Source organism: Arachis hypogaea, chromosome 3 (genome assembly GCF_003086295.3).
Source record: "Arachis hypogaea cultivar Tifrunner chromosome 3, arahy.Tifrunner.gnm2.J5K5, whole genome shotgun sequence".
Lineage (NCBI taxonomy): Eukaryota > Viridiplantae > Streptophyta > Magnoliopsida > Fabales > Fabaceae > Arachis > Arachis hypogaea.
This window is the reverse complement of record NC_092038.1, coordinates 119580785-119594482: the sequence shown is the minus strand read 5'-3', so window position 1 is coordinate 119594482 and position 13698 is coordinate 119580785. Positions and strand designations below refer to the sequence as shown.

Here is a 13698-nt window from a genome sequence, read left to right as displayed (position 1 = left end):
ATGAAGAAAGCTATGGTCATCTTGTAAATCTCAGTTAGGCGGATAATAAATGTTATGGAGTTTTCGAATAATAATAATAAATAAACAGAAAATAAAGATAGAGTTACTCATGTAATTCAATGGTGAGAATTTCAGATAAGTGTATGGAGATACTGTGTTCCTTTTGAATCTCTGCTTTCCTACTGCTTTCATCCAATCCTTCTTACTCCTTTCCATGGCAAGCTGTATGTAGGGCATCACCGTTGTCAATGGCTACATCTCATCCTCTCTGTGAAATTTTTTATGTTTGGGGCATTGACTTCATGGGTCCATTTCCAAATTCTAATGGTTACTTTTATATACTGTTAGCTGTAGATTATGTTTCTAACTAGGTGGAAGCAATTCCTACCCGTACTAATGATGCTAACACTGTTGTTTCCTTTGTTAGAAACCATATTCTTTGTCGCTTTGGATCACCACGAGCAATCGTGAGCGATCAAGGCACCCACTTTTGTAACAGGAGACTGATAGGATTACTCAAGAAGCATGGGATAATTCACAAAGTAGCAACAGCTTACCATCCCCAAACCAATAGGCAAGCAAAAGTCTCTAACAGAGAGATTAAGCGTATTTTGGAGAAGATAGTAAAGCCCACAGGAAGGACTGGAGTGCCAGGCTACAAGATGCACTCTGGGCATATAGAACAGCGTACAAGACACCCATTGAGATGAGCCCCTTCTGCTTAGTATACGGAAAAGCTTGCCACCTTCCAATGGAGGTGGAACACAAGGCTTTCTGGGCTGTGAAGGAGTGCAACATGAACTTTGAGGAAGCTAGTGCTGAAAGAAAGCTGCAACTAGCAGAACTAGAGAACCTTCGTCTAGAAGCATATAACAACTCCAGGCAATACAAAGAAAAGATGAAGGTTGTCCATGACAAGCACATAAAAAGGAGAGAATTCAGACTAGGGGAGTTAGTTCTTCTATATAACTCTAGACTGAGGCTCATGCCAGGTAAACTGAGATCAAGATGGGAAGGTCCATACAGAGTAGAAAAGGTAGAGCCATACGGAGTTTTTCACCTGCGTCATCCTTCCAGCTCCAAATTCATCAAGGTCAATGGACATCGCCTAAAGCTTTATCATGGTGAGAAGATGAAGGATCACAAAGAATTTGAGGTCTACCTCTTAGAAAACCCACCAACAGAAGCAGAATGAGCCTGAAGACCGTCCAACTTAAGGACGTAAAAGCAAAGTGCTAGGGGGAGATAACCCACCATGGTATGATCGTTCCATTTTAGCCTTAGTTTTATTTTACTTTATTCTATTTTGTTTTGGTTAAATGACTCTTCTCATAATTTTTGTATATAGTCTACATTCACATTTTCATTTGCATTCTATATAAAAAAAACAGGAAGCACGCGACGCGCCAGCGTCGCTGACGCGTCCGCGTCAAAGAAGAATTAGAGATAAAAGGGAATTGAATAGAAAGTCGCGCGGGAGCGTGGCTGGAGGCGTGCCTTAGGCACAAAGACGCCCACGCGACCGTGTCACTGATGCGTCTACGTCGTTTGCAACTCCAGCCCTCCACGCGTGCGCATCATCCACGCGCACGCGTAACCCCGGGAAATCGACGTAAAGGGGTATATGGCAGCAAGTTGTGATGGAGTAGGGCTGGAACCATGCTAGAAGCACAAGCCCTACCACGCAAACGCGTGACCCACGCATCCGCGTCATTTTAAAAGAAAGGCCATTCACGCGTGCACGTCACCCACGCACACGCGTCACACTGAATTTTGGCAATATGCGTTGGAGACAGAGAGTTACGTGAACGCGAGGCTGCTCTCGCGCCACTAGCACAAATCAAGTCACGCATCCACGTGACGGACGCGATCGCGTCACTTGAACATATCGCAACTCACGCGCCCGCGTCACATACGACGCACCGTTTTACTAGATCAGCGCCAGATATCTTAACTTTTCCCTCAAATCCTATTTTTCTCTTCTCCCTTCTTATTTCTTTCTTCTTTCTTCTTTACTCCTTCTCACTTTTTACTTTCTTCTCTCCCCCCTTTTCTTCCTTCTTCACAAATCATCATCAAGGTTATTTTCTTTCCTTCTTCTCTCTTTACTTTTCCATTATTATTTTTATTTTCTTCTTCTTCCCTCTTTTTACTTTCATTATCTATGTTTTCTTTTTCTTTTTCTTTTTAAACCCTCTTTATTGGTGTTGGAAATTTATTTGGGTTATTATTCTCTATATTTTGCTTGTGGATTATTCAGAAATTGTTTGACAATTATATTACATTTTATAGGATTGCTTGCATGTTCAATTTAATACTTTCAATAACATATCTACCATGCACGCTATGTGTTTGTGAAAAAGCCCGTATGGCATTGTGCACTATTTTTAGAATTCTTTTATTCTACTACTCTAAATGCTTGTTTTTCACAAAATCCCTTTTGTATTTTATTGATTAAATATAATTGTCAATACAAAATAGATTGTTAGTTTGACAAAGTTGATCATCTAACTTGGACATTTAATGCTTGATCTATGCTACTCATGCCTTTGACGGCATGTCAATAAACATCTTGTATTAACTGCCATCACATGCACTTGCTATGTTTCCATTGATGAACTGATCACATGTAGTCATGACCATGTGTTAACGACATCCTTCTTTACCATGCATTGATTATCACGAATCCTCTTCTCTTCCTTGCTCTAACCCTTGAAGTTTTAAAGTACTTACCTTTTTCCTTTTAGGATGGCCACCAAGAAAGGTAAAGAGAAAGCTACTCCCAAACCACCAGCAAGAAAAGGAACAAAGAGAGCATTAGTGGCAGAACCATCTTCAACAGCGGTTAAACCCTCAACAAAATGAATCAAGAGGATCATCAAGGTCGATGAAAAAGAGAAAGCCTTTCCAGCAAAGGACACTGCGCGGTTCACTAACCGCTACTGTGAGCAGATGTTCCCTATCCTGGCTGAGAGGAATTATAACAATGAGCACATTCTCATCCTCCCAACCCGCATTCTTGAAATTGTTAAGCCCCGCATTGAGCAAAGACAATGGGAATTCCTACAGAGACAGCCACGACAGGTTAATCTATCATGGGTAGTTGAATTCTACTCCAATTTTCATATGCCAACCCTGCAGTCTGTCTATGTCCATCAAAAGCAAGTCCCTATAACTGAAGAGGCCATTCAGCGAGCTTTAGATCTTTCCCCTACTCCAAAAGGATTGGACGCATTTCAAGAAGCCTTACTCAAGCGCTAGACATACCAATTTGACTGGGACGCCGTTCTCAGAGTTATCGTACAACCTGGCAGCAGATGGATTTATGGATACCATCGATCCCGACCAAAAGGGATATCGGCTTCAGTACTTACCTTGGAGGCTCGAGTATGGGCATAGATTATGTCCCACTACGTCTTTCCGAGTACTCAAGAGTCTTCCTTTACTGCGGACATGGCTATTCTACTCTGGTGTATCCTTACAGACCAGTCTCTAAACATACCAAGACACATTCAGAATGTAATGGGACACGTACAAATTACGGGTGACTTACCTTTTCCTGCCTTGGTTTCCGATCTAGTCTCAGCAGCCGGAGTCTCCTATAGGGCTGGGGACACCAAAGCCATGCTTCCAAGGGATGATCAGTACGTCCCTAACGAGAAATATATCAGACATCCAGCAGCCACTACCCGCCAGCCTACCAAAGACATTCTTCCTTCCACACCACAAGCACCTATAACAAATCAACTGCTCCATCAGATACTTGAAAGGTTGGATCGGCAAGAACAAAAAACAAAGCTAAGGGAGCGCAGTAACCAGCGCCGATTCACATACCTCAAGGAGCTGCTTATGGGAAACCACAGACCTAACAAAGACCCAGACACTCCGGACTCCACTTCCTTTACTAGCACAGGGAGCCATGACGGTCCCGATTGTGGAGATATTGCTACTAGTCCCCCTTTGTTCCTGATAAATGGCACCGAAGATGGTGCCAAACCTTAAGTGTGGAGAGGTCGGTCAGTACCTGACTTTCGGAGGTAATTTCTCTTCCCTAACACCAATAAAGTAGAATATTTATTTATTTTTCTCTTGTAGAATAGGATAGATTACATAGTAATAATTAGTTGCATGCATGTTCTATTTGGTTGAAAAAATAATAAGTTTTTTTTAAGACCCTATTTTGGAAAAAAAATTCACTAATTTAAATCAAAACTTTTATGTTAAATTTGTTTGAAGTTGTATTTGGAGCATAGTTTAAAAAAAAGTTAAGAACACACAACCCGTGAGATTTTGAGCCTAATTACATGGTTACATTATTTAACCATAAATATTTTATTCTTGTGTATTTACTTCTCTATAATTGTAGTCTATATTTTGTTTCATCCTATATGTCCAATGTTTAATGTGTTATATGCATGCATATGATTGAGGCCATCACTTGTTTAGCTCACTTATCCCAAATAAGCCTACCCTTTAAATCACCCTTGTCAGCCACTTTGAGCCTTTTAAATCCCATTTGTTTTATATTTTACCACATCACTAGCCTTAAGCAGAAAAATAATTAAATATCCCAAATTGAATCTTTGGTTAGCTTAAGATAAAGATTGTGTGTTAATTAAGTATGGAAAAAATTGTATGAACATGGATTAATAAGGGAATATGTTATGTTCTTACTTTAATAAAATATTGGAAATTTGGGTGCCTACTCATGTAAAATAGAAAAAAAATTAAAAATCCATGTGCATTGATATGTTATTTTTGCTTTAAAAAAAAATCCAAAATAAATAAATAATTAAGGGGACAAAAATTTCTCCAATTCTAAGTTAAGTTCCAAGATCACTGCACATGTGATAAAAATTAAAAGAAAGTTGATGCATGAGTATGTAATGCAAAAGTGGGAAATTTTGGGTAGCTAGGCATGATTCTAGAGTTATAAAGAGTGTATGTATGTTAGGTGAGAGCTTAAATTAGTCAAAGATTCATATTTTAGCTTACTTAGGCATATATATATATATATATATATATATATATATATATATATATATATATATATATATATATATATATATATATATATATATATATATATATATCCTCACCTTTACCTTAGCCCCATTACAACCTTGAAAAGATCTCATGATGTTTGCATTGATATATTAAATATTGTTGATTGGTTAGGTGAAGAACAAAGTTTAGAAAGCATGATTAGAGAAGAGTAGAGTGATTACCCTATACACTTGAGAGAGTAGAGTGCATATACACCATCAGTGAGCGTTCAATGCTTAATTCTATGTTCCCTACTTTCATGAGCTATCTTCTTACATTTTTATTTGTTCTTACAGTATAAATTGAATTAGTGGAATTTGATTTATGTTTGTCTTGAAGAACTTATTTACTTTTAACCAAGTAGACAAAAATCATATAGTTGCATTTATATATATAGGTTGCATTACATTGCATGAGTCCTACATTTTCCTACTCATTTATTTTTCTCCTTAAGCTAAGCATGAGGACATGCTAATGTTGGGAGATTGATAAACCATTATTTTATGATTTATATTGTGTTTAATTGAGTGGTTTTAACAAGTCTTTACCCACTTATTCATATGATTAGCATGATATTACAATTCCTTCCCAATTTTGTTCTATGGTTGAAAACTTGCTTCCTAGAGATATTTTTATTGTGTATTTTAATTCTCATTTATACCATTCGATGCCGTGATCCGTGTGTTAAGTGTTTCAGGATTCATAGGGCAGGAATGGCTTAGAGAATGGAGAGGAAGCTTGCAAAAATGGAAGAAACACAAGAAACTAAGGAGATGACCAGCGAACACCGACACGGACGCATGGCTCGCGCAAATTAATTCAAAATATATCATTTCAAATATAACAAATTCTTCGGTCTTTCAAACATATAGGATGTCAAATCAAATCAAATAATACTTTCTCATCTAAATTTTTTTCAATCATATTTTTTCAATCTTAAGGCAATTCAAACATATTTCATAATTTTAAAATAATTAAATACCAACAAATACTTCAATGCTTCAAAAATACATATTCGAGTAAAATCAAATATTTTAAAATAATATAAAGCTTCATCAAACATGCATATAGTCTCATAAAAATATACAATCTCGTGCAGATTAAAATGAGCTTAACAAGGATAAATATTTAGTTCTAATAAATCGATTATTCAAGCTAATTTAAAATCCTTTGATAGTAATCTTTGTAAGTATAATTATAAGTTCAAAGTACCATATATAAAAATAATTATATATGCAAAGTCAAACAATTATAAATATAAAACCTACTCACAACTTGGTCCCAAGAGACTGAACCCGGAGTACCAAATTAAAAGTGAGAAAGGTTGGAACAGAATAGATCGAAAGAGCGCAAAATTTAGATCGAGGTAGTGGCAACAACTCCAACTAATACCATAGCAACAGCATTGAAATAATCACACTTGTGGCGGTTGAAACAGAACAAAACGAAAACAAAGTTGCATAAATGAAATAGTAGCAGAGAAAAAGCAAAAATGAGGCAAGTTAAAGGAAAGGACCTAGACTAGAACAAAGGCACTTCGGCGGCAATTTTCCAAAAACTACAACGGTAACGGCGACAAGCTCTGGCAGGGTGCTTAAGCCGGAACCAGGAGCGGTGCCAGCAAGGAACGACTCTGACGGCGGCGCGCTGCTCGACGATGACCTTCCCCAGCATTACCTCTCTCTCTCTCTCTCTCTCTCTCTCTCTCTCTCTCTCTCTCTCTCTCTCTCTCTCTCTCTCTCTCTCTCTCTCTCTCTCTCTCTCTCTCTCTCTCTCTCTCTCTCTCTCTCTCTCTGGGTAGCATAGTAGTTTGACGATGGCGAGGCTGGCTTCGACAGCGGCAGCTAGGGCTCACTGAGAATATTGAGAGAGAGAGAGAGAGAGAGAGAAAAAGAGAGAGGAAATGATGATAGTTAGTGGTGGAGAGAAGGTAATTTGGAGTTTTTAGTTGATTTTTTAGTGTTTGGATAATTTCGTTATACGAAACCTGTTTCATGGGTATAATTGTAATTTTCTTTTTTTTTCATGAGTAGATTTGTCATCGTTTAAGACTTTCATGGGTAGAAATGATAGTTTACTCTTATAATTTAAAAATTTAATTATTCTATTAGTCCTTATAGTTTCACCAAATTTTCAATTAGGTCTTTATATTTTCTTCATTTTGTAATTAAATCTTTCTTAGTGTAAAAAATGTTAGAATTAACTGAATATTTTTCTACAAATTAAAAATATTTATAATTAAAATTCTAATTTGATCTTTGATCACATGTTTTTTGGAAAAATATTCTGTCAATTTTAAAAATAATCTAAAGACCCAACTGAAAAGAAAAAAAATATAAAGACCTAATTACAAATTTGGTAAAATTATAGAAACTAACAGAATAATTAAACCTAATTTAAATTATAGAGAAACATCCTATAAATGTACTTTAAATTAAAATTACTCTGTATTTTTATTTTGACTTTTGACAACTAACATTCTCGTCTACAAATATAAAATCAACATTCATGTATTAAAAGGTATTTGTTATCGTCGTTATTTTAATATCATTTTCTTTGTATAAAAAAAATTATATTGTTTGAGTCATTTATCCAAACGCTACGACTTTTAAATAAGTACTTCTTTAACTAAAAATCCAAATAGAAAATAACTTATTCATAAATGGTTATTAATAAAAGTCATTACATTTTATCTTTTTTTCAAAAGAACTTATTTAAAAAGTTTATCCAAATTGAGAGAAATTAAATTGATGGCTAAATAATAGTAAAAAATAATAAATTCTGATAACTGCCTAATATTTCTCTTAAAAAATTAATTTTGGATATTTGAGATATATTAGATAGTTATTTATTTATATTTGTATTATATTTGAATGAATACTAATTATTTTTTATTAAAAGTTACTCTTAATATTTTTATTTGTAATTAAAAGTAGTAAATTTAAAAACTTAAAAATAAATTTTAAACCATTAATTAAATCAATTTACCAGTATCTTTGGTAAAAACACCCTAACAAATAGTCAAATACCTAATTAGAATTGTGAATAAAATTTTATCTATATTATTAGGTGGAGGGAACAATGATTTTGATTTTATTTTTTCATTTAAGGATAGGAGCTGCACGTAAGACGTGACGACAATCAGGTGGACCACGAATATCAGAGGCTCAGAGCATTAGAGCAAAAAGATATAGAATCTTTAAGAAGTACTTACGGTTGGTGGTTCGAGTCAAATCTATACACTTGAATACTTGATGCTGAAAAAAGCTCAAATGACATTAAGTGCGAGGAAGCTGACTACAACCATATCGTGGAAAATATGAACAGAGACCTAAACCCCAAAACTTTTGGGATTACTCTTCCTAAGAGCCAACCTGCATTATTGCTGCAGAATTTGGAAAGCTAACCTAAGAAAACACATAATATAGACATCTGTCAGTACTGCGACGACATTCTAGGCAAAACTTGACGAGCGACTACATCTTCTCCTAAAATAGTCTTCAGTTGATATAAACTGCTCAGTGCTACTAATTGAATCTGTATCATCCTCTATGTCCAGCAAAGCAAGGCTTAGATGCGACTGAATATCAATTGAAACTGGCTCCCCATCTAATCTGTCAAGCTCCTCCGATGCATTAACTTCTTCTTCTGCCCATCTTATCACTTCTTCAACACCTTGTAGGAGCTTCAATATCTGTAATTAAGGAAACATACATGAAAATATTTAAAACAAAAGGCAGGGTAAGTAGAGAAAACCTGAGCAGGCCAGACTTACAAGGCTGATATGAGGCCGCCATCTAAAAGATCGTCTAATGCAAAGAGTCGCAGCTAGAACCATTCTTTGAATGTGAGAATGGTTGTAATCACTACCTAGACTTGGATCAAGTAACTCAGAAAGCTTTCCTTCCTTCAAAATTGGCGTTGCCTGCATATTGTCATCAACCACAAGGATTTCCAAATATTAGGACCCGTGTCTCATGGGATGCATGGGTAGATGCTGAAAATAGAACATGGAAAAGTGAACGTACCCACGTAACAAGACTCTGTTGGACCTTAGGACATACATTATTAATTGGCTTCTTACTTGAGAGAAGCTCAAGAAGTACAACACCAAAAGCATATACATCAATTTTGTCAGTCACTTTACCATGCATAAAATACTCAGGAGCTAAGTATCTGCCAGATAAAAGTGAAAATATTCAGGGACGGTCAACACTATAGGTAACAAAGCAAAAGAGGAACCAGAGGACTTGTTATGTACCCAAAAGTTCCAGCTACATCAGTACTTGTATGGGATGAAGAAGCACCCCAACTAGCCAGTCCGAAATCTGACAGCTGAACAGATAAACTAGTTGCTTAGGGATGTGGAAAATTGAGACCAAGTGGGAGAAGATTCTGAAAGTAGAAAAAATTAACGAAGCATGGGAACAAAAATAAGTTCAAATACCTGAGGCTCAAAATCATCTGAAAGAAGGATATTAGAAGATTTTACATCCCTATGGATCACAGGATGTGCAGATCGATTATGCAGATGGTTTAATGCCTCAGCTACACCCACAGCTACCTTGTACCTCTCTTGCCAACCAAATGCCCTGCAATCATTCTTGTTGCCTTAAACAGAAAACACAAGGAAGAAATGCAAATTAGAGGGTTGCAAAAAAATAGATTAAGGTAATTGCTAGAGGAAAAAGGCAAACAAGTATTTACCATAAAGGTTTTCTTCTAAGCTTCCCCTTGATAAAAGATCAGAAACCAGTAGTAAATTATTGCTGTGAATACAAAATCCAGATAGAGATATTATGTTCTTATGATGCAAAGTTGTGACGATCTCAATTTCCTTAACAAAATCTTTTATAGCATTTTCAGATGGCTTCAAAATTTTGATTGCCAATTCCTTGCCCTCTGCAAGACATCCTCTGTAAACATGACTACACCCACCTATTCCAACCAAATTTTCTGAAAATGTAATAAAGAGAACATATCAGAAGATATCACAAACAAGCAGCAGCAAGGGGGGGGGGGGGGGGGGAGGCAAAAGGATATTAGACTGATTAATACAAACCACTTGAGAAGTTTGCTGTTGCGGATACAAGTTCTTGGAAACTATACAATTTGCAGGAAGATGAGTATTTCTCTTGTAAGGCCAACAATTCTTCAGGAGTGACACTGGAATGACAAAAAAGTGGAGAAGGAGTAGCAATATCATCCGATTCATATGGCACAATGGCACCACTCTCTGCATCTAGCTTGCAATTGCCAATAGGATCAATATTCTGTTCCTCATCAACATGGACTACAGCAGAAGGAGAGTTGGGTTGTCCTGATGCCAGGTGAAAAGAAGGGGTATTTTTCACCAAAGATTTCTGCTTATTCCTTTTTGGCAGAAACACCTGGCGCAGTAGCAACCAACCATGTTTTAGACGGTCTGGTTTGACCACTGCATTCGAATAGCTACAAGCATCATCAGGCTTTTGAATTGGCACCAAAGCCAGTGAATTTTCCTGTCTCTGACTATCATTCAACCCTTCCTTAGGTAGAGCTGCAGAACTATCTGGTTTTGAACAGTCTGATTTGACCACCGGAATCGAATAATTAGAAGCATCATCAGGCTTTTGAATTGGCACTAAAGCCAGTGAATTTTCCTGTCTATGACTATCAGCCAACCCCTCCTTATGTGTGGTTGTAGAACTATCTGGCAACACTAACAGCCGTACACAGCATTCATTGCTCTTCTGGCTTCTCTTTTTCGTTAAAGATTTGCTTATGAAGGAGGGGCTTGCATTTAGTTTTACTGCCATGAAAGTTAAAAATAAATAAATCTATCAATAAAATTGCAGTCCACGTTGACATCGAACTATTACACATCAAGACAAATACGCAATACAACATAACTAAGGTTAAACTAACAGAAACTGAAATAAAAGTGGCTTTGTACCGAGTGGATATAGAGCAAAGGGTAAGAAAGATAAAAACCTTGATCACTACTCATAACAGTAGCTTCTCTGCGGAATGCAACTTTGCCACTATCAACAGCAAATACAGATACACACTTAGGCAATTTCTTTGCGCAGTATTTGGCAATGGCTGCCGAAGACCGGAGCGCGTAAAAGCTCTGAGAAGTTCCTAAAATAACCGTATCAGCACCAAGAGATTCCGCTTCCTGCACAAGCAGTTTCCGCGCCGATGTGCCTCTACACACTTTAAGCTTCAGCTCAACCTAGTCCCCCAAAAAAAAAAATGACAATGAACATAAAAGCGTTATGGACAACCTGAGGTTTTTCTGATTAATAAAAGTAACTAACAGGCATTAGTTGTAACGGCTCATTTTCTTTCCCTCGTATTCTAGGCATTCCAGATAAACCGTTAAGAAAGTGCAAAAAACATTAATTACTTAATTAAAATATAATATAAATGTTCAAGTGAACCTGCTTCAAGTGGCAGAAGCCTTCGTACACACCAAGAACTGAATCAAAAGCCTTCACAAGAGAGAGCATAGATGCAGCATTCTCTGCACAAAAGGAGAAAAAAATAAGCTACATTCTAGAAAGTTCCAGAAAGAAGAGAAACTAGAGGGAGAGGAGCGAGAGAGGGACCTGAGGAGACGGCGTGAAGCGCAATGACGACGTCGCCGGGCTCGGCGACCTTGAGGAGCGTCCACGTCAGCAGCTCCCGGCTCCAGGGATCCAACTTCACACCAACGATGAGATTCCGGCCACGGCCTCCGCCTCCGGCTCCGGTTCCTCCGCGCTGGGTGGCGGTGGCATTGTGGCCGGTGAACTTCATCGGCGTGAGAGTCCTCTCTCTCTTCTCTCCCACTCTGTGTCTGAGCACTTTATGTTTGTTGGGCGTTGCGAAAGCGAATCTTTGTGTCTCACTGGCCAACACACTCAGGGTAAATGTTACTCCGCTTCTCTCTTTCGCTCTCCACAGTGCGCCTTTCATCTTGACCGTTGCTTCTGTTGACTCCTATATCTCTCTCTTTCTTTTTCTTTCAGATCTTTATCCCTTATAGATATAGTCTACAGTTCACTTACTAGTGATAGGTTGAACCAAAACAGATGATACATTAATACTTAATCCAAGTTCTCAAAAATAAGTTTCCTTTTAATAATAATAATAATCTTGAGATCATGAGCTTTTAAAAAAAAAATTTCAGTTATTTTTTTAAAAGATTTTATAAAAAAGTAAAAATAATTTTATATTTAGATATTTTATACAAAAAAATTTTTTATTTATCAATTATATTTGGGTATAACAATTTAAAAATATTTTTTGTTGATTTATTACATGAAAAATATCTTTTTTAAAAAAAAAAATTTAAAAAAAGATGTAAATTACAATTTTTCAAAAAAAATGTTCTTTTTTTATTTTTCTAGTATTTTTACTTTTATTACTAGAAATTTGCTAAAAAATTAAAAAAAAAATTTCTATTAAAAAATATCTTTTTTATCAAAATAATAACGTTCAAACAAGTATTATATAATTAAAATTTTTAATCTAATACTATTTATTTTAACCATGTGTATACAAAAATTTAGTTATTTATATAGAATATATATTATAATATAAAATATATATTAAAAATAAATTAAATAATATATATTATATAATTATATGATGATTGATTTTTTGTGTGTATATAATATTTTATATTTAAATTTATCAAAATAGTTTTCCTTTTCTTTTGGGTTGACAGAGTTAGAGAAATTATCCATATTCAAAAATAATAACACTTCTAATATTTTGAGTTAATTAAACTTATAAAGTTTAATCTGATTTTAAAAACTATAAATAATTTTTAATTTTCAATAAGAACAAAAACAATAGGTATAAAAGATAAACATATAAAACTAACTAGAAATATATCATTGTGAAAATATCAAAAGAGAAAAACACAGATTAACTCTAATAAAAAAAAATTGTGAATCTGAAACTTGGGACCATACCATTAGGCTAGTCATAATTAGTGATCATTCAAATAGTAACATTGATTGGTTAAACATTATAACAACAAAAATATTATTCGAATATTAAAATTAGTTATTAATATATTTACATATAAAAATATATATGATTTAATTTATTTTTAATATATATTTTATATTGATAATTGATTTTAATAACTAATTTTAGTTTATATATAACATAATATTATAATAAATAATATTATAATAAACAAATTGATATTGCTTTTGTTATTTTAAATGTTAAAGGAAAAGAAGGAAGAAGGAAACGAACAACTGGCACATAACATGTTGGCGAGTAAAAAAGATATGGCTGATAAATTAGTGAAGCTTTTTTAATTTTTAGTTACTTAAATGGGGAATTCTTTTTGAAATAAAATAAAAAAATATTAATTCTAGAAAAAAAATTATTTTAAGTTTATTTTTAAAGATCCAATTTTTTTTTTTTTTTGTATGACTGCAGTAAGTTTGTCGCATTTTTCGACAAACCTCAGCGTATTAGCCAAAATTCATCGTATTTCTTGACAAACTTTACTAAAAGAAGTGAAGTTCATAGTATCCTTGACAAACTTCAAATGATAAATCTTATAGATACGGATATCATGTCACTTTATTTAAGCTTTACAACCATTTTTTTTAGTGTTGGAAAATACCATCTATACTACATTATTATTTTTAACATGCATGA

The 13698-nt window shown here is 35.1% G+C and overlaps 1 protein-coding gene across 1 annotated transcript; it reads right to left on the bottom strand.

Annotated features, from left to right (window-relative positions):
* Nucleotides 1–8221: 8221 nt before the first annotated feature.
* On the bottom strand, nt 8222–11912 carry LOC112791090 (protein kinase STUNTED). The gene is made up of 10 exons (XM_025833795.3): nt 11640–11912; nt 11472–11554; nt 11020–11263; nt 10109–10837; nt 9754–10002; nt 9494–9657; nt 9308–9381; nt 9075–9222; nt 8822–8971; nt 8222–8740 (listed from the first exon to the last, which is right to left on the bottom strand). The coding sequence occupies exons 1-10, from the start codon at nt 11827–11829 to the stop codon at nt 8501–8503; spliced, it is 2271 nt and encodes a 756-aa protein (XP_025689580.1). The 5' UTR covers nt 11830–11912; the 3' UTR covers nt 8222–8500.
* Between the last annotated feature and the right edge of the window lie 1786 nt (nt 11913–13698).

Bases quoted from the DNA above. Each gene is read 5' to 3' on its own strand.
- LOC112791090 (XM_025833795.3), bottom strand. From the start codon at position 11,829: ATGAAGTTCACCGGCCACAATGCCACCGCCACCCAGCGCGGAGGAACC. The intron at 9,223-9,307 runs GTACATAACAAG...TTTATCTGGCAG, and splicing joins GATGTAGCTGGAACTTTTGG to ATACTTAGCTCCTGAGTATT. The intron at 8,741-8,821 runs GTAAGTCTGGCC...CCTTAATTACAG, and splicing joins GGCGGCCTCATATCAGCCTT to ATATTGAAGCTCCTACAAGG.